Source organism: Hemibagrus wyckioides, linkage group LG08, assembly GCF_019097595.1.
Source record: "Hemibagrus wyckioides isolate EC202008001 linkage group LG08, SWU_Hwy_1.0, whole genome shotgun sequence".
Classification (NCBI taxonomy): Eukaryota; Metazoa; Chordata; class Actinopteri; order Siluriformes; family Bagridae; genus Hemibagrus; species Hemibagrus wyckioides.
In genome coordinates, this window is record NC_080717.1 from 21,156,532 (window position 1) to 21,178,326 (window position 21,795).

At 39.8% G+C, this 21,795-nt stretch overlaps 1 protein-coding gene across 2 annotated transcripts in view; it reads left to right on the forward strand.

Annotated features, from left to right (window-relative positions):
• psd2 (pleckstrin and Sec7 domain containing 2) overlaps positions 1 to 21,207 on the forward strand; it is a 40,816-nt gene extending 19,609 nt beyond the window's left edge. For both annotated transcript variants that reach the window (XM_058397115.1, XM_058397117.1), the window contains 12 exons: positions 5,074 to 5,268; positions 5,354 to 5,434; positions 7,169 to 7,281; positions 10,125 to 10,183; positions 12,048 to 12,137; positions 13,113 to 13,156; positions 13,265 to 13,455; positions 15,592 to 15,662; positions 15,804 to 15,961; positions 16,056 to 16,200; positions 16,772 to 16,915; positions 17,059 to 21,207. In XM_058397115.1, the coding sequence (XP_058253098.1) occupies positions 5,074 to 5,268; positions 5,354 to 5,434; positions 7,169 to 7,281; positions 10,125 to 10,183; positions 12,048 to 12,137; positions 13,113 to 13,156; positions 13,265 to 13,455; positions 15,592 to 15,662; positions 15,804 to 15,961; positions 16,056 to 16,200; positions 16,772 to 16,915; positions 17,059 to 17,265 (1,498 nt within the window). In that variant the 3' untranslated portion in view covers positions 17,266 to 21,207. The remainder of the gene's footprint in view (positions 1 to 5,073; positions 5,269 to 5,353; positions 5,435 to 7,168; positions 7,282 to 10,124; positions 10,184 to 12,047; positions 12,138 to 13,112; positions 13,157 to 13,264; positions 13,456 to 15,591; positions 15,663 to 15,803; positions 15,962 to 16,055; positions 16,201 to 16,771; positions 16,916 to 17,058) is intronic.
• Positions 21,208 to 21,795: the final 588 nt, after the last annotated feature.

The window sequence follows — 21,795 nt, forward strand, 5'->3', positions numbered from 1 at the left end:
TGTTAATGTGCTCATTCTCATACATTATAGTTTCTCTAAAAGTAATTCATTCACAGGGATTAGTTTGGTGGATGTTTCCTGTAATAGTCCTTTCCAAATAATTAATGGAATAAAGAAAAACCTTTAATGAAGCTTTCTGTAAAACATTTATTCAAGTAGTCTTTCATTGAAGGAGTCTCTGGTGTCAGAATGTTTTCCACCACAGGAATGTCTTCAGGACAGAGCGTTTTGTTTGTTTGTTTGTTTGTTTGTTTGTTTATAGCTACTATAACATAAGTGATAACAGGACATTTCTTTGGCATTCTGAAAAAATAAATCTAACCGTAAATGTTTAAACCAAATACAACGTAATTTGTATGTTATAATTCCTTAATAAATTGCAGTCATTGACAAGATCCTGTGGTATAACACTTTCAGGATGTACTGTTATTGGAAAATATCGAACTGAGGTGGTAACAAAAACTTTGTTTACGGTGGACATCACATCACACCATTTGTGATTATTTTCATATAACAGCATTCCCCATTGCTTTTACAGTACAAGTAAAGATAAAGATAACTCCAGAGAGGAACTGCAGCGTATTTAGTAATAAATATAGAAATAAATCAGAATTACAGAAAGCCTTTCACCAGGCGTAGCTGTAGAATTAGTATTTAGTTGAAAATGAACAGGACATTACTAAAATAACAGCACTTTTATTTACTAACTTTTAATAGCAGAATTTAGAGGATTCTTTCAATGGATGAATTTTGAATATAAACTAGATACAGAGAGAAATAAACTGTTGTATTTATCGCTTACATTGTGCCATGAAGTAGCAGCCATCTGCTTAGTAAACAGTAACAGATTCATGGTTCATGTCGAAGCCTCTGTCAAACTTTGCCCCTCTCTTCCAGTGAAGTGGATCATGTTTTAGTGAACTGACTTGTAACTTGTTAGCCCAACTCTGACGAATTCAGTAGTTTTGTCCCTGAAGTAGTTACAGATCTTCAAGTATGTAGAAAGGAAGAAGTTTTTCAATGCAAGTCTATGTTTTAAGGCTATGCCGCTTTCCCCTTTGCCACACTCCACACACCCAAACAGTGATTTTTTTTTTTGCCAAGCTCCACACCTTTAACCTGACTCACCTTTAGGAGAGGGGGGTAGCATGAACCATGCCAGTCTTCTGCTCTTCTGAGTCATGGACAAGCAGACTCATGTTTTAATGTGTAACCGCAAGGCACATTCAGACATAAGGGAGTGTAATCTTCTCAGGAGGTGTGATATTTGAAAGACCTTGTATTAAACCATAGCCTTTATACACGCTTAGCTTTCAGTGGTATTACTTCTCAGCTTCTTAATTCATAGAAAAATTATCGCTATAGATATTTTCAAGGTTATAAGTGCTGAGTTTTTTTTTGACGTTTTTTTATTCTGTGTCATACAGATCTCATAGTGTTATTAGCTGAAAGCAAAAATACACCACAGTTAATTTATTGTGGAATAAATAGTTATAAATCTTGAGGGTAAATAGTAACTTAGCTTTAAACTTTATCATAATTCTGTGTTCCTATACTTCTGTAAAGCTGCTTTGAGTCAATATCCATTGTTAAAAGCGTTATACAAATAAGTAAAGGTCTGTTTGTGTAGTCAAGCCCCTTAGCATAAATTTATGTATTGCTAAAGGAACATGACTTGTATCTAAGCACTTATATACTTATAACTATGTAATATATAATAAGGCACTCTGAGTTTTACATACTATAAATGTGGCCAATCTAGTGTCCCATCATTTTTCTATAGTTGACATAATGATATAAGTAGCATTTCATACACATACACCTATCTGTCTAAACTATCTACATCATGCGCGATCATACACAAGCTATTAGACATAAAAAAGAAGTAAAAGAAAATTAAAAAATACTTTATGGTCATGTAACTTGACTATGATGTACGTATTTGTTTACCCATATAATCAATTAACAGAAAATAATTCATTTAGTTATTTATTTCAGTAGATATGAAGTTGTGTTAGCTAGGATTAGAGTCTTTAATAAGCACTTTTTCCTGGTCAGGGTCCAGATTTTCTCACGTGACTCATCAGTCAGCGACATCCTTTTCCTCTTGGGTTGCATTTGTATTTTACTATATATGACTGTGAAGATTCTCAGTCATCGGGGGGCAGTTATCTCAGTTACCTGGAAATTAAGAAGTAAGAGTGATTTAACTTGAAAGAAGTCCACTTGACATGACTCACTTTCCATATGACTCAAAATGTCTCTATTTCTAATATTAACTTTGCATGTCAGCATAAATTCAAGGGGTTATTGTGAACTATTGGTTTGCTAAACCTGTCTTTATATATCCATATATAGCCTGTGTTGATCCAGCTGAAATAAATAATATGTTTTTGGCAAAATAATGTATTACTTTTTGACATTCAGTGCTGTGCTTTGCCGTGTAGAGTTATTACGGTAAAAATACATCAGCTGTTATGTTGTCATAATGTGACGTACTTATTAGGATCGTGTATCTGTTTCGCAACACACCTGCCCCTGAGGTACGTTTTTTTCCTGAATGAAGTAATTCAGTTTGCAGACATTTTACCTCATAGGAAGAGGATATGATCCATATGAATTCCTTTGCACTTTTTTTCAGAAAGGTAGAAACAAAAGAAGCAATCTATCTCAGCGTTGACATCAGGGCAATTACATCACATTACATATTGCATTGTACACTACTCACTTATCGAATTAGGCTAAATGTAAACGTATCATGCATTGCTTAGCAAAATATAACACCCAGGCTCTGTACATTAACGGAAAACTTATATTGTTTTTGAGCTACATCTGCATCGACCATATATGTAGCATACACTACATTAGCTAAAAATCTCCAAATGGTTTTGTCCAAATCATTGAATTCAGGTGTTGTTTTTCACGGGTTAGGTTTGGCCCCTTAGTTCCAGTGAAAGGAACTCAATGCTTCAGCATACCAAGACATTTTGGACAATTTCATGCTCCCAACTTTGTGGATAAAGCACGGTCCATAAAGACATGGATAAGCAAGTATGGTGTGGAGGAACTTGACTGACCGCAACCTGACAGAACACCTTTGGGATGAATTAGAGCGGGAACTGTGAGCCAGGCCTTCTGGTCCAACATCAGTGCTTGACCTCACATATTAAATTCATGTGCATGTAAAGGCAGACGTCCCAGTTTTGCCCTGGCTTGCAGTCTCCTCTCTAATTCATCCCAAAGGTATTCTATTAGGTTCAGGTCAGGACTCTGTTCAGGCCATTCAAGATCCTCCACACCAAACTCGCTCATCCATGTCTTTATGGACCTTGCTCCAGTAATTGTTATTTCTCACAAATGTATTGCTCCTAAAACTACACTGGCTTTGTATATAGAAAAAAAACATATTTCAGATGTAATGTAATAGAATGTATGTAATGTATAGAAAAAAAAGGTCTCATAATGCGGCATGCAAAATGCGTCTGGGTAAAAATAGCTTTGAATTAATGATAAAAATGTCTATGATGCCGTGTGAATATATGGTATGATATGAGTACATCATTTATTATATATCTGTTTTTTTGTAGAAAGTGTTATCGTGTTGCTTCCAACAACTGCCCCTAGACTGAACCCTAAACAGGTCTTCCAGTCTTTTTTTCAATGCAAGAAACTGTGACAAAATTCTGCTCTGTGGTAGTTGTGCATTTATGTTTATGGCAGAGATTACAAGAGGGGAAAAGAAAAATAATAAAGGAAAAGTTTTGAAATAGTTTGCTTAGATAGTATAAGACTTTAGTCTTATTCAGAGGACTGTCATCTTCCTCCAGCTACTCAGCTAATGGAAAATTATCAGAGGTTCAGTGATGTGTGTCACAGATGGTATGCCATAATTCTAGAAAGATAAAGTTATGGAAATGTTCAGTAAATTGGTGAATCAGTGTTGTAAGAACATCTGAATATGTTTTAAACTTTTATCATATCACAACAGATCACATTTTCAAGGGAACTGAAGCTCATAGAACCAAAACACTGTTAATTTGTTGGTTAAGAAGTGTTCTTTAACAGGAGTCTGTCATATCTCTGATACCTGGCACAATTCAAGTTTGTGTTTCGAGCCTGGAATCAGCACAGTTAAGCTGAACTATACTTATTTTTCTCCAGATAAAAAAACAAATAAATTCAGTCTCATTTACTCCAGAAACACCCCAGTGGAGCGTTTTACATTTCACTAGAGTTTTGGTAGAGGATTGTGGGTAATTTTGCTGAAGAGGTTGTCTGCTTGAGAGGAACCCAAATTATGCTTCTCTCTCAGAACACCAGTATCCGCTGGCTCCATGGCCACCAACAGATTACGCTGACGTCTTATTAGGTTTGGGTCTAATGTGATTGCGCCAATTGGATTATGCTAAAATAAATTGCCTTAGCATCAGATAGCACTGGCCATAATTTATGCAGCAAAGTACAAAAACAGATAAAGGTGACAACGCTGACCATAAAGCATGTGATGTATGATTGTGCACTAGGGTCTTCTGAATAGCATTTCTGTATAAGGTCCATTTATGGGTGATTTTGTTTTTTACATGAATGAAAGTGCAGCATTTACTGGTTTTTGCATCAGTAACAGGGTGGTGATAGCTCAAGTGGTTAAAAATCTGGGTTGTTGATCGGAAGATCGGCACCATCAAGCTGCCACCATTGGGTCCTTGAGCAAGGCCCTCAACCCTCCCTGCTCCAGGGTTGCTGCATCATGCATGGCCAACCCTGTGCTCTGACCCCAACCATCCAAGGAAAATTTCACTGTGCAATAATGTATATGTCTTTTAAAAGAACAGACCATTGCATTTGTAACTGCAGACATCCAGAGCTTAATTATTTCAGATGTACCATGTCCTTATTGTATATTGAATATATAATAAGCTTCCAGTAAAGAGTCTAAATGTAGATTTCAGTGGCTCTGTATCACTTCTAAATGATACACATGGCCTAAAATGTCTATTAACCTTCTCTTTCTGTGGTAAATTCTATTAAATCGGCTGTTATGCAAGTCTAATGTGGTCATTTTTGTTGCTGTAGTGATGCCAATCTCACAGATGGCCTGTGCGACTCTGACTCTGAACTGGGAAGCCTGGAGACCTTGGAGAGGGGCAGCACTGATACCCTCGCCAACGGTTGCCGTGCCGACGCAGAGGCAGCCAAGCGACTGGCTAAGCGGCTGTTCTACCTGGAGGGCTTCAAGCGGTGTGACGTGGCACGACACCTGGGAAAGAAGTGAGTATGTGAACATGTGGGCTGGCGAAGGCCTGTGTGATCTAACTGAATACAAAAAGAAAACTGATCTCCTTTTCTTTTGCAGTAATGAATTTAGCCAGATGGTGGCCTCGGAGTATCTGAGCTTCTTCGACTTCACAGGGTTGTCCTTAGATAGAGCGCTAAGGTGAGGTCTGGTTTCTTATTTCATGCTGACTGCTTGATATTTTGTGCCTTCAGCGGTGGTGGATCATCCATAGGGGCATGTACTCTATCTCTTTGAAATCATACTTGAAATAACCAATGATTTACAAAATTCATGTTATTTGACACATATAACCTAGAGTTCTGTTGATTTGCTAGATGTTGAGCAATCGTGGGTCAGAGTGTTCACTGGTCATCATCAAAACTACAAGTTCTCATAGAAGTCCATTTAGGCAGGATTTTCGCTGACCCATGCTCAGGGGAGGTGGAATTACAGGGTTGCCAGATTGAGCTTGTTTAAAATTACAACAAGCTCTTGTTTTACATCAGTTAATTTGGATTAAATCTAATATATTTCCACACAGATGCAAAGTGTAAGTGCAGAATTGCGTGTCTACGGAACCATTTTATTGTAATATAGATTGCACTAAAAGATTAAAAGCAGGATATATGTGTGCAAAGGCAAAAAGAATGTTTTTGGGCTAAATTCAGGGTTTTTGTGTTGTGTTTTTGAGATGTAGTTGGGATGGAAATTTCGCTGAAAGCTGCCAATGCTGGTTAATGATACCGTTTCACAGTGCAACATACCTACGTCTAAACCCGTTCAAAATAGCTGCGTTATATACTAGATGATGGTATGTTTTTGACATTTAACTGCTTTTTACAAGGTTACTATAAAATATCACTAAATAGTAGACTATAGTGTGCATCAAGTGCCTCTCAGCTTAATTCTGTTGGAGGCTATGCCGTTGTTTATGACATTCTGCCCCATCAAAATCATGAGCTGTGGCTGTGCTTTGGAAAGAATCTCCATGATTTTTGACATGCTTGTTTTTTCCGTTTCATTTTGATAGGATATATGATACCAAACCCCTAGACATCTGACTGTAAAGATGCCACAGTTGCTGACAGACATCGAGCTCAGGCTAGATATTAAGCCTCGGTACTTCCTCGTTTTTTATTTAAGGCATAGTTGTGGGAGTTCTTGGCTTTGCTGTCACATGTCTGTCTGACACTGGTGTCTTAGTCATGGTACAAATAGACTTCCCAAATGGAATATTTGTGCTCAGCATTCTGTTAAGCCCACAGCTACCCTGGCTCTCCTACTGCTAAAATGATTTTTTTTCCTCCTAGCTCTTATTACATATAACTGTTTCTTGCATGGACGCGTTCCAAAATATCTTCACTATGCAGTATTTTCCTCTCTCAGAGCCTGCGATTTCTGTGATCAAGGTAATCTGGACCACCTTTCTGTTCTGAAATGAAAAAGCGAGAACAGCTGGCGGCAGTCCCTTTTTATGGAGCACTAATGGTATTAAATAACCTACCTGTCCATGTGAGGGATAGTCTTCATTTTTTAAATTCAATTATGAAACTCATTTGGTTTAGCTGACCACACCTCACACTGCTGTAGTGCTTAGTCCAATCCATATTCTTCACCCTTTCTATTTGTAGTCATTTTTTCAATTTTACATTCCTTCTATGCAATTGATCTATATTACTTTTTAGTATCCAGTACAGTACAGGCAGGATGATAGAATTATTCATATTATATATATATATATATATATATATATATATATATATATATATATATATATATATATATATATATATGGAAATGACCCAGACTAGAACTTGATGACTATCCACTAGGTTTTTCTGACACTTACGCTAATAATACCCCCTCTAACTCTTCTTTCTCTTGATGGTACAGGAACTTCCTGAAGGCATTTCCTCTGATGGGGGAAACGCAGGAGCGAGAGCGAGTCCTGGTGCACTTTTCCAAACGCTTCTGTCACTGTAACCCAGAAGCCCTAACCTCTGAAGGCAAGACTCTCTCTATATATATTATTCATGGTGATGGATTATTGATTATTGAAAGATACTGGCCACTCTGTTAAAAGACTATGCCACGTCAGTGGTCATCAACAGGTGAACTATGTTTTGGATGTAGGCGCATTTCATCAGACCAAACCAAATATCTGTAGAAAAAATACTCCATCCATCCATCCATCCATTCTCTACATTACTTATCCTACTGGGTTCCAGGGAACCTAGAGCTTATCCCATGAGACTCAGGGTACAAGGGAGGGTACACCATGGATAAGATGCCAGTCACAGGGCACAACTGCATACACACTCTCACACACCCATTCACACACTACAGATAATTTAGAGACACCAATCAGACTACAGTGCATTTCTTCGGACTGGGGTAGGAAACCGAAGTACTCGAAGAAAACCCCTGATAAAATACTACAAAAGCAAAATGTTGGGCACAAGCAGAATAGTGTTAGCATGCTAGGTAAGAAATATACTGATGAGGGCCAGAAGATGCACAAGAGTGTCAATCTCAGCCAAAATAACCAAGGAAGCCTTCCGTTCGTTTGTTTACTCTCTCTTACTCTGAGTCTTTTCCTGTCCTTATTGGCTGCAGTTCGTGTCTGCTACTATGTACCTGTGCTTCTGTCATGCCAAGCTGGGGTATGATGATGTTTGATGTATGCTGGCGTATGCGTGCAAAGTTCCTGTCAAATCTAACCTGACACCCTTGACACAATCCTGGCTGTGAATAACTATTGCAGGATTGTCAGAGTGAGTCCCAACAGCTCAGGAACATCTTGTTATAGAGTATTTTGGTCTCCTGACTCAATAATCATGATTTCCTTTTTAACAAAAAATCCTATACACTTAATCATAAGAATTTAAAAACCAATCCAGATATCAAGTTCCATCTCGTGTACGCTTTCAGCCTTAAAATGCAACTGTATTTGAATATGCACTCAGAGAGCACTTTATTGGGAACATTATAGTAATACTGGGTAGGACGTGTATTTTTGTGGCATGTATTTCACAAGACGTTAGAAACATTCCTCTGAGATTCTGGTCCATGTTTACATGATTGCATCATGTAATTCCTGCAGATTTTCCTGGTGCACTTTTACACTGTGAAACTCTACAATGTGTTGTGCTGGATTCAGATGGTGACTGGTGACTGGCAAAGTCACTGAACTCATTGTCATGTGCATGAAACCAGTTTGAGGTGAATTTTGCTTTATGACACGGAAGTAGCCATGAAAAAAAAAAAAACATAAATAGCTAAATTGTGGCTTTGAAGGGATGCACTTGGTCAGCGAGAATACTCAAATAGGCTGTGGTGTTCAGGCAATGATTGATTGGCCCAAAGTGTGCCAAGAAAACATTCCCCACACCATCACATCACCTCCACCAGCCTGGATAGTTGACACAAGGCAGGTTTGGTTCATGGGTTCAAGCCGTTGGCGTAAAAGTCTGACCCTACCATCTGTGTGCCTCAGGAAAAACTGAGATTCTTCAGACCAGGCAGGATTTGACCAGTCTTCAGCTGTCCAGTTTTGGTGATCCTGTGTCCACTGCTTCTTGGCTAAACAGAAGTGGAACCAGGCATGGCCTTTTGCTGTTGTAGCCCATCCACCTCAGGGTTCCACATGTGCATTCTGAGATGCTTTTCTGCTCACCACATTTGTAGTGGTTTTCTGAGACTGTGTGAAAAATGCAGTTAGGAAAATTATTTAACTTGCCTGTTGGGCACCAGTAATCATGCCACAGTCAAAATCAATGACATCACATTTTCCTTTTTTGGATGTTTGATGTAAGCATTAACCATAGGTGCTGGCCCATATCTGCATGACTCTATGCATCACACTGCAGTCTGTTTTGGGTCATTGTATTAATGCATGATGAACGTCTTTCTAATTAGATGTAAATTAGCAGACAGAATGTTTCTGTAGAGTTCTGAATTCATTCTGTTGCTATCATCATGAGTTACATCATCAATAAACATTAGTGAGCCATGACACTACCTCCACCCTGCTTGAACGATGAGCTTGTATGTTTTGGACCATGATTTGGACCAGATTCCTTCATTCTCCACACTTTGGACTTTCCATTGCTTTGGTAGAGGATAATCTTGGTTCCAGAACTTTTGTGGCTCATTTCTGTACTTATTTGTGAATTCTAGTCTGGTCTGCTGATACTTACTGCTGATGAGTGGTTTGCAGCTTGTGGTATGGCATCTATATTTCTGTTCTCTCAGTCTTCTTCAGACTGTGGATTGTGATACCTTAACGCCTGCCTTGTGGACGTTGTTGGTGTTTGTTTTTTTCAGCTCTCACAGTATTGCTGCTGTTGTTTTCTCGGTTGTTAGTACACCATGGTTTCTTTCTTTTTAAGTACATTCCAAATTGTATTGGCTATGCCCAATGCTTGAGCTATGGGGCTGCTCGATTTTTCTTCACGCTTTTCTCTCATAGACGACTCTCTGGTCTCCTCTGCAGTCTTCACAGGGTTCAAACCAAGACCTGACATTCAGAGCTATTAAGTGTTTATATAATCAATCTAACTGGGGGCAACAAGAAACACTGGTCAGTCACATTTTAGAATTTTTTTGTCACTTGAAAAATGGATGGGTTCGAACCGAAGGTGTGTTCTTTAACACGTCTAGATGCAGATATAAGGAAATGAAAGCTGAAAATCGTATCTGTCATATCATACTCATAATTTGATCTTAAACCCGAACGTCATCATCGTGTAACAAAGAAGTAACAATTGAATTTGCTGTTCCAATACTTTTGGATATAGCTGTATACTGTATTGTACTTTACTATATTTTAAATTCTTTTGCTTTGCAGATGGAGCCCATACACTGACCTGTGCGCTCATGCTTCTGAATACAGACCTGCATGGCCATGTATGTATATAAACACCCACACACACACACACACACACACACACACTACTGTTGTTCAATATAGCAAAAATATATCAAGTCATATGAATACAATTTCATGATACAAACTATACAGTATGCTTTGCTTTCAACATTTCAGAAATGAAATGAAATAACCAGCATAAAATACATCTTAAATCAGCTGCAATTAGCAGACATACCACAGACTCCATATCTATTAGTGCTAATGAGTTTATTACATACACACAGCATCTTCTGAGACGCATCACTTTGTACAAAATTGCATATGTAACATATGGAAATGCAGCCAAAACATTTGATTTAATTCCATGTACTGCATAATTACTGTCTTTGCATGATAGAAACACACAGCAGTGATGTGTATGCTAATGATCTTCTCTAATTTAACAGAGGGTATAAAATGATGTGAAAACCAACATGTTTTAAAGCCCTAGACAACACTGCATATCCCTTAATTTTCGATTCATTCAAGGGTTGGGCTTGGGCCTTTAGTTCCAGTGAAAGGAACTCTTAATGCTTCTGTGAGCCAGGCTTTCTCGTCCAGCATCAGTGCCTGACCTCACAAATATGTTTCTAGTGGAGTGGTCAAAGATTCCCATAAACACACTCCTAAACCTTGTGGAAAGCCTTCCCAGAAGAGTTGAAGCTGTTATTGCTGAGAAGGGCGGACCAACTCCATATTAAATTCATGTGCATGAAAAGGCAGACGTCCCAGTTTTGGTCTGGATCACAGTCTCCACTCTAATTCATCCCAAAGGTGTTCCATCAGGTTGAGGTCAGGACTCAGTGCAGGCCAGTCAGGTTCCTCCATACCAAACTCGCTCATCCATGTCTTTATGGACCTTGCTTTGTGCACTGGTGTGCAGTCATGTTGGAACAGGAAGGGGACATGCCCAAACTGTTCACACAAAGTTGGGAGCATGAAATTGTCCAAAATGTCTTGGTATGCTGAAGCATTAAGAGTTTCTTTCACTGGAACCCCTGAAAAACAACACTTGAATTCAATGATTTGAAGAGGTGTCCCAAAACTTTTGGCAATATAGTGTATTTACTGACATGGCTTGTTATGTATGTTAGTTAATAAACACAGTACTGATTGTTGTTTTCAGCTAGTTAACTATGACTGGAGAGGATAGTTCACAGCAGAATCTTGAATCGATGAATCTTTCCTGTCTTAGTTCGATTTCCCTTCAGTTTGAATTGTTACTTCTGACTCTGTGATTTTGTCCGCTAAAAACACAGACGTTTTGTAAACCTGCTGTCCCTCTAACACACTCCTGTCTCCCTGTTTCTGACTTCTATTCCCTAATATACTTTCACCTCATTCCGTGGCTGCTGTCATGATCAGGTGGTAAGTGCAACTCCTTTCTACAGTGTCTCTATTTTCTTACAATACCTTTCTTTCTCCATTTATCATTTGTGCTTAACCACACCGTCTTACAGTACCAATACAATCACCTCCAAGATAGTGAAAATGTTACATTTAGAATGCACACCACATCTGTTTCTGCTTGTGCGGTGTAAGATGGTTGATATTAGAGCATTTTTGCATGTTGTGGCTAAACAGATCCTGGTCTTGAATGAGCAACGAGAACAAAATGGTGCAGTTTGAGAAAGCTTGGGTGGTGTGCACTCCACGTATGAGTGTATGTGTTTGGCAGCGAGACACTACTGCCATCTGGTGGTGGTGGGTGTGAATACTGACCAGTTCCCCTTCATCTTTTACGTTTTTATGACTCTGTTACTGTTTCATCTGTTACATTAAGCTACTAAAATGCAACACAATATTTGTTCCACAATAACATAAAAAATGTAAGAGCGACATTCTGTGTGGTTGTTTTAGAACATCGGGAAGAAAATGTCCTGTCAGCAGTTCATTAGCAATCTGGATGGTCTGAATGATGGAAAAGATTTTCCCAAAGATTTACTCAAGGTAAGGTGCACAATAATTAAATGAATGACTTTGCATATAATTTGTTATACTGTTTAAATTTCTTTTATTATTTTTATCTTTTATATCTTTCACATTGTTTCCTACCTCACCTATAATGCCATGTGACTAGCTATAGTGACACAAATCAGCTTTTAGTCCCTGCCTCATTTCTACCTGAAACATCGATGCAGCAGTGCTTTATGGGGTGATGGAAGCTCAAGTGGTTAAGGCTCTGGGTTGTTGACTTGAAAGATTGGCGTTCAAGCCCCAGCACCACTAAGCTGCCACTGCTGAGCAATTGAGCAAAGCCCTTAACCCTCTCTGCTCCAGGGGTGCTGTATCATAGCTGCCCCTGTGATACCCCAACTGGGATATGTGAAGAAAAGAATTCCACTGTGCTGTAATAATAAAGTCTGTCCAGGTTTAGTCTTTTAGTCTGTACACTCTGCTCAAACAGATCAGGTTCCAAAGCTTTGACTTTCATGCTAACATCACCATCAACGCTGTCGCGCTCGTCAACTTTTGGATCGCTAATTAGCAGAAGCACAACTGTATCTTATAGCTGTGTTACATTTTGGAACTTTGAGTTCAATGTTACATGCCTGTCAATCCTCCACTGCTGTCTCTGCTACTTCTCCTTTGGATTTCATATTAATATGACATTCTTATGACAGTAATATAAGGGGTGACAACAAAATATTTTGGTGTATTAAACACTAATAAACACCTGGGCTAGTAAGGTCACACCATGCCATTAGAAGAACAGACAACCATTATCTACAAGGAGGAAAAACAGGAATTCCTCAGCCAACCAACAACTGTAAATATTTCAGTATAAACATGTTCATGTGTTTCAGGGTGACTTTTCCCTTAAAGCCAAGCTCTGGATTTTTTCCTCATATGTTGAATGCTATATTTTATGTGTGGTGTCGTGTTTACATCTAATGTCAGGTCTCACCTCTCTTTCTGGCTTAGGTGCTGTATAATTCAATAAAGAATGAAAAGCTGGAATGGGCCATGTGAGTATCTGCTCTGGATTAGGAATTACATTGCATATATGTGTATAAACATTTCCAGCTCCTTGGACGTCTCTAGCTTTGGATTTGTAACTTGATCTCCGTCTGCAGTGAGGAAGAGGAGTTGAGGAAGAGTCTGTCTGAGCTGGTTGAGGACCAGTGTGAGGCTGGGGGCAAGCGGGTTGTTAGGGTAACGGATGGTAGTAACCCTTTTATTGCCATCCCGCTCCTGCTCAATGCTACCACATACAAACATGGAATCCTGACCCGAAAGAGCCATGCAGATATGGACGGCAAACGCAGTGAGTGTTTCAGACAGACAGAGAGAATATAATATGCATGATATGTATTTTGTGTGTGTGTGTGTGTGTGTGTGCAAACCTCTTCTTCTAAAATATGCAACAAATCACTGTTGTAGGCAGACTGTACATATATAATGCTAAGTATAAGGAGTTTTAAACATTAAGCTGATGCCAAAGAACTAGCATCTCCTCTGAAAACTGTACTCAAGCTTAACACATAGATGGTGGGGACGTAAACGAATATGAATACCTTAATCGGCATGAAGAGATCATTTGTATGAAACAGACACAAGTAGAAGGGAGCAATACTGGCCATGCTTTCTGAGTGAGAGGAATGACACCCTCTCCCCTGTCAATCACAGCAATGCTTGCAATTCAGTTGCAGCTGTGTGCTTGAGTATGTATCCTAGCAAACAAGGAAACGTTTTAGCTCTCTTGCTCCTGAGCCAGAAACTGTCGTATGATAGGCCGGAGCTGGCGGGTGGGTGGAGTTCACAGGTGCCTAAATTCAGGAGAAAATGGAGGGAAGAAAAGAAAAAAACAGACAAAATATAAGGTGCAGTATAAAGAAAATTTGCCAGACAGGTTCACATGGTATCGGGCTGGGACTTGACAGAAAAATCCGATGAGAAATTTTTACTTTCATGTGGGCAAGTAGACAGGTACGAAGCTCATGGGGCAAAGAAAGACCACATTCATGAATATGAATGATTTACATCGTTTACAGCATTCAGTCATTCTCAGTAACTGCCTGGTCAAGGTCACAATGGTTTACAGTAGGCTAGCAGTTTGTTTAGGTCTATATGTTTCTAAATAGCACCAGCTTAATTTGTTAGAAAATGTTACTTGGCAAGTACAAACTATAATAATAATAATAATAATAATAATAATGAGTGGGATAAAAAAACAGGTTTATTGTAGGTTTGGACCAGGGCGCTGGTGGCTCAGTGGTAGGTTTCTTGCTGACCATGTGGAAGGCCCGGGTTCGTGTCCCAGCCAGTGCCCCCAGTGACTGGATGCAGTGCCGGTCCCAAGCCCGGATAAAATGGGAGGGTTGCGTCAGGAAGGGCATCCGGCGTAAAAACCTGTGCCAAGTTGTTGTTGTATATTCCTTTTAACAATTAAAAAAATAATTTTAGAATTAAAATTCTAAAAGAGATGAAGCTAGCAAGGAAAATATCCCTGAAATGATGTTAGTAAGAAAGGAACCAGACTCAAAAGGGAACTCATCCTCATCCGGGTGATACTGGATAATGTGATTGTAAACAATTATTCTTCTGTAACTGTGTAAATAGTGCAAGAAAAACTGATTCTAGTTTTAAGATGAGATCTATTGCAAAACAATGTCATCTTCATGGTTCCTAAGTGGTACCATCAACAGTAATCTCATGTATCTCTGGTTGTCTATGTTAGGCCATCTTCAGCAGCAGCGAGTGGTTTCCAAGTGATGAGACTCAAGCCAGAAGTAGGGTGTCAGGAGAGAGAGACAGAGAGAGAGAGAGAGAGAGAGAGAGAGATTAGTTCTAGTTCATTCTAATCTGCATCAGTGTGAAGGAAAATATATCACTATTCCAGAAGATGGCAGTAGCCTCATAATAAATCTGAAATCCCTAGCATTAGGATTGATGATGGTGATTTATCCGCTCTATTGTACCCCCTAAGTCTGGAAATTACACGCTGAATTAAATAAGGAATCTTCGTGCTAAGGATAAGGACATTTTTAGGCCAAAGGCGTTTTGCAGATATTTTGTGATACATACGTGAAGATCAATGTGAGTACAGAGAGAAGATCATTTAGATATATACAACATTTACATATATACAATAAGCAACTTGGTCCCGAAGGGCCCGATCTCTCTAAGGTAACTATTTAAATGTCTCATTGTGAGGTAAATCCTAATTATACTAATTAGAGTGTGTGCTCAGCTAAGCTAGCAGACTGGCGAGTGAGATCCTGGGCTTCCAGCAGGTAGAGGAGATAGCAGCGATACTCCTTACAGCTGGACACAGCATCTGTGATTAACCAAAGCCATTAGTAAAATGCATCCTTAACTAAATAAGTCTCTTTCTCTGCCTCTCTCTTTATTCCTCACGCTGCATCTATCCGTCTCGACCTCTCTCTATTTTTCACTGCAGCCCCAAGAGGACGACGAGGCTGGAAGAAATTCTATGCTGTGCTGAAGGGCATGATCCTCTACCTGCAAAAAGTATTACACACACACACACACAAACACTGACTTTGTCTCTGCCTCCACTGTTTTCGTCATTGCACAAAAAGACTGCTGCAGCATGACCCAGCTTATGAAACCCACTCAGTTCCCTGCTCTCTGTCTCCCTCTTGTGTTGAGGATGAGTATAAGCCTGATAAGGACCTTTCTGAAGTGGACCTGAAAAACGCAGTGCGTGTGCATCACGCTTTGGCCACCAGGGCCTGCGACTACAGCAAGAAACCCAACGTTCTCAAGCTCAAAACGTCAGACTGGAGAGTCTTCCTCTTCCAGGCACCGTAAGTTCGAAATGAACTTATTTGTCATAATTCACGTCATGCATTTTATCCATTTTCATATTACGCTCAGCTGCAAATGTATGCGTTTGTGTAGGAGTGAGGAGGAGATGATGTCATGGATCTTCAGGATCAATCTGGTCGCCGCTCTGTTCTCTGCTCCTGCATTTCCTGCTGCCATAGGTTCCATGAAAAAATTCTGTAGACCTCTGCTACCGTCATCTACCACCAGGCTCAACCAGGTACACACACACACACACACACACACACATACACATTCATAAGGCAAGACACTACAGGCTCTGATAGAAATGACCATTTTGGTCAGTCTATGACTTTCTCAACAAATAAAAATATCAGATCCCAACATAAATATCTAAGATTTTCTGTCCACTTGACAGTACATGATCTAAAACACATTGTGTCATATATCACTGAGAATCTTGTAGCCAATTTATGTGTCATTGAAATATACATTAAGTGTCTGTGCTGTTTGAGTGGGAGGGATAATATACTGTTACTCCCCTGTCAATCACAACAACAGCAGCTAAACTACAGGCATCTCTAAGCTCATATATGAGAAAGAGGGCAGGTAGTGTTTGCTCTGCCCTGTGATGCAACATGAGCAGCAATTTGAAAAGATCTGACTTTCTGTGTCTCAGAGGAAGCAATCGTTAAGCTTCTGAATAGCTTTCACCCCATCGGAAGTTATTGTATAAAAGATAGGGGTGAGCCGGTGTGTGGGAATTGGCATGTGACCAAACTGAGGAAGATTTCTAATACTGACATTTTTGTACTGGCACATCTGTGCAGGAGGAACAACTGAAGTGTCATGAGAGCAAGCTGAAGCAGATCTCCTTAGAGGTGGAGGAGCACAAAAGGAATCCACCGGAGCTCACGCCCAAGAGCAAAGAATCAGAGGAGTATCGCATCAAAGAACACTACCTTACCTATGAGGTCAGCAGCGTGTTGAAGCACCTTTCGTACATCACCTTGAATGACTCAATGCTATATAATTCACATAATCCTGTGCTTGTGAATGTTTTTCCTGCGTGTCCAGGATACATTATTAACTGCTTTGTGTGTGTCTGCCTGTGCAGAAAAGCCGTTATGAGACGTACGTCAACCTGCTGCAGGCCAAGCTGCGTGTTGGGAGTGACGACCTGGATAAAATCGAGGCCAGTGTGTTCAGTGGAGACAGCAGAGACAGCCAAATGCGTAAAACCCAGTCCAGTCCCTCCATCAGCCATGCTCATGGGCTCAACGGACGAGCCACTCACAAACACACCTCGGACAGCTCTAACTGAACGCTCATCGCCGGGTCCCTGGACTTTGACCTCTGTCTGAAACACAGTTGAGACGACAGCGGGAAAGACCGAGACGGTCTGTCAGTTTTGGAAAAAGGAGAGACACATGAACGTAGCATTAAAAGGCTCTTATTATTTGAATGCACAGTAAATTAGGATTATTGTAAGTATTATTAGTATTATCATGACAACATTTTTAATACCGAAGTGAACGTCGTGCCAAAAAGGAAACAGAAGTTAAAAGGAGACCGAGACTGTATTAGAGGAGAGTGTTTACATCACATGACTGCGGTCGATTTTGACAGCACATTGCAGTTTCTTGTGATGGTCAATGAGATGCACTATGATCACAAGGCTGATTTTACTGTGATGTCTGGAGAACATTTTACTGCAACATCATAGGTCACCTTTCCCGATGTCAGGATGAAATAACTGCGACATCATTACATGTTTCTGGAGTGTATTCTTTACAAGGTGGAGACTTAAAGTAATGGCGTGACGCCACATTTCACTGACGAAGCCACAACACATTTATAGTGACATCTCAGTGTTTGACTTGTCCATACTTAGAATTTTGGCTTCCTGACTGAGTTATTATTATTTTTCTTTTCTTTTTTTTTTGCGTGACATGTAGCATTTGGCTTATTCGCGAGGCCTTTTTCGATGTCTCAGCCTCAGTAGCTGTTTTAAGGGCTCTGTCACATGCTGAGGTGTTTGTTCAGATGAGCTGTCTACAGTATGATGCAAATGTCCCCATTATTTATTATGTCATATTTATTTATTGTAAAGTTTCTTTTCTGAGCCGTCACAATGGACTCAGGCACTTGTAACGTTAAAAGCAATTTATCTCAGCTGATTCTATATATAATCTCAGTTCTTTTTCAGTGGAGCTACCTGTTTGGGGTGGTAGAGAACCCAGTGTGAGGTTCTCATTCACAGTATCATAAAAGAAGACAGGGTATGTGATGGAAAACAGGAACAGAAAGAATTGGAATGTGTGTGTATGAGTGTGTGTGTGTGTATGTGTGTATATATGTGCATGTTTATGAGCGAAACAGAGGAAAAGAAAAGAGACAAAGTGAGTTGAAGGAATACTGCAACGTTTAATCTAATTTCAGTCAAATGCATCTGTAGCATGTGTATGCTTACCACAGACCTTGTTAAGTCAAATTTATTTATAAGGCATATTTAAAGACAGCAATGAGCCTCCTGGTGGTCTGGCGGAAGGATCCTGTGCTCTCATTGCTGCAGCCCCGGTTCAATTTCCGGCCACTGAAAAGTTAACTCTCAGTGCCGGTCCCAAGCCCAGATTAAATGGGAGGGTTGCATCAGATTAAATGGGAGGGTTCCTTGTACCAAATGATCTGCTGTGGCAAACCCCCAAAACAGGGAGGAGCCGAAAGAACAACAACATTTAAAGACAGCAATGATTAAACTAAATTGCTGTAAATAACATCACAAAACCATGAATAAAGATATGTTTAAAGAGGTGCTTTATAAACAGCTGAAGTCAGAATGGACCTGAAGTGAAAGGGGAGATTATTCCCGAGTTTAGGACCAACCACAAAAAAGGCTGGAGACGGATAAATTTATAGAAAGATAGATAGAGGTTAGAAAGATAGAAGTCCAGCTTCCCGTTTCCTGTATTGACACTAAGGCTTTGGGCTTCTGATCAGAAGATGTGACTCAGCATTCGTGGAAATTTCCGGTAACAGGAGCAAAGCAACCATTAGTGACCCAAATGGGAGGGGCAAGAAAAGCAACAAAGTTTACACAAATGAGAAGCAAAGCAGTTTGGTGAATGCCAATGGGTAGTTTTTTCACGTATTTGTTCTTTCTCACAGCTTCCAAGCCAGTTTCTGATGCTTGCTTTGTTGCTATAGACCTGAAGTGTCTCATTTACCCACGATAGAACAGCACCAGTGTTTTTGCCCTCCTCTTTCAGCACATCAAACCATTTAAGGATGTGAAATAGTCAGTATTTAACATGAAGAGCAAATTTTTGGGCTCATTCTGATGCTATTAGACAGTGAGGCACTCATTGCACCATTGCACTGCACATGTGCATTTTATGAAGAGACATTTGCTGCCAGATTTTATTTTGTCAATAGCAGGATATCTGAGGTGGGGTCAGTTGAGAGGTTTTTGCATGCATGCTGATGCTAACTCATAGTTTGTGTAGATATCGCAGTACTCTACCAGTGAAATCATGGTAATCGGGCAGTAAGATGAATGACCTTTATGTTGATTAAAACTGGATTATATGCAAATGACTGATTCTAGAGCAAAGTCGCTGTGAGCAGGTGACCCCAGTGTGAGAGAGATCTTCCTAAAATCTTACTCTTATATATTTTATCCAGTTTGAGCGATACAGTAATTACAGTTACAGATGCTTTCTTTGTCAGATGTTGTGGTATTAATATTCTCTGTCAATGCTGGTAACCCCAGACACGTCCCTCTGAATATATTAGTCGAGCAGATGAACTAAATGATCTTGTTCAAACAGTAATGAAAAATCTTCTGCAAAAATACACTGTATTTGGGACGTTTGCCTTTACATGCACATGAGTGTAATATGGAGTTGGCCCGCTCTTTGCAGCTATAACACCTTCAACTCTTTTGGGAAGGCTTTCCACAAGGTTTAGGAGTGTGTTTATGGGAATTTTTGACAATTCCTCTAGAAGCGCATTTGTGAGGTCAGGTACTGATGTTGGACCAGAAGGCCTGGCTCACAGTCTCCACTCTAATTCATCCCAAAGGTGTTCTATCAGGTTGTGGTCAGGACTCTGTTCAGTTCCTCCACACCAAATTCGCTCACCCATGTCTTTATGGACCTTGCTTTGCGCCCTGGTGTGCAGTCATGTTAGAACAGGAAGGGGACATCCCCAAATGTTCCAATGTTGGGAGCATGAAATTGTCCAAAATGTCTTGAAGCATTAAGAGTTCCTTTGACTGGAACTAAGGGGTCAAGCCCAACCCCTGAAAAACAACACCTGAATTCAATGATTTGGAGGGGTGTCCCAAAACTTGTGCCAATATAGAGTATGTCAAGTATACAGATCAACCAATAAACAATGACTATCTTAAATACTGGCAATATAGTGTATATCTTATGCATTAATGTTTAACGACTGCCCCAACATCTGCCATTCTATTCCTTTCATTTGAGACATCAGGGTTCTTTTCTTGGTAAATTTCTTGTCCACATGCTACAGATGCAGTAGGTGGAGATTTATATATATATATATATGAAAAAAACAAAACAAACATTGCAGTATTCCTATTTTGAGTGCTAGGTCGAAGACGAATTCTATATGCTTGAAAGTGACACAGGAGTCGTTGTCTTCTCGCAGCGGACCAAAAGAAGCCTTCCCAACAAACATGAATCGAGCCTGAAGCAGCAGGACTGCACATTCAGCCCAAGATATCTACTCATATCTGCATCACATCTCCTATCTGTAGCTTAATGGACTAAATGATACAAATCTGTTCAAATGCATTATTCTGCTGTAAATCAGAACCGTGAACATGGGATCAGCGTTATGTTTGCGGAAGAGGACTGCTAATGGCACTCTCTGTCTATGCTTAGCTCTTCAGCAGCAGCACAGTCGACCCCCTTCCCCCCCGGTGTCTCCACCCATGCTCATGGTACGGACTTTGTGTGTTCGAGGAAGTGCAAGTAGATTTTTCTAGTGCAGTTGTGACGCATGATGACAGTGAGAGTGAGAAAATGAGCTTGTGGCTCTTGCACTGCTATATATAAAAATAACATAAAGAGCTGCAATTTTATACACTCTTTAGTAACTGCTTTCATAAAAAAAAATGACTTCCCTATACTTGTCGCTTTGGCTGTTGTGCTAACTATGATTTTCCCCAATGTTTAGGGTAGAACACAAATGCTGTTGTAATAAAAAAAGATTGTGATGATTATTTTATAATTGCCCTTGCTCCGTTGGCATATTTCCTCATAACCCATTCATTTTTTTCATTCCTGATGTAAAGAAGTGCTTGTTTTACTTAATTTTGATGCACTGTAATGCTCTGCAGCTCACGGCACAGTTGGATACAGTGGACAAGTGTAAAATCAGAGCAAATTTGCACCATCGACTCGTGCCTGGGGGACCACCAGCTTGGTCAGTAGAACTAGGCAGGACTCACACTCCTAAGCAAGCAAGTGAGCAAATAATAGTTGAAGAAAACTAAAAACACAGAGATATTGAAATTGAATACTACAGTCAACAAATTTTGAGAGACAGAATTTAAGACCACAGAGTTTTAAAATCAGCAAAGCAATAATATGGTGTTAATACAGCTAAATGACAACATACACTGATCAGGCATAACATTATGAGCAGTGAGTAACACTGATTATCTCCTCATCGTGACACCTGTTAGTGGGTGAGATATATAAGGCAGCATATGAAAATTTTATTCTCAAAGTTAATGTGTTAGAAGCAGGAAAAATGGGCAGGCGTAAGGGTTTGAGAGAGTGGGACCAACACAATATTAGGCAGGTGGTCATAATGTTAT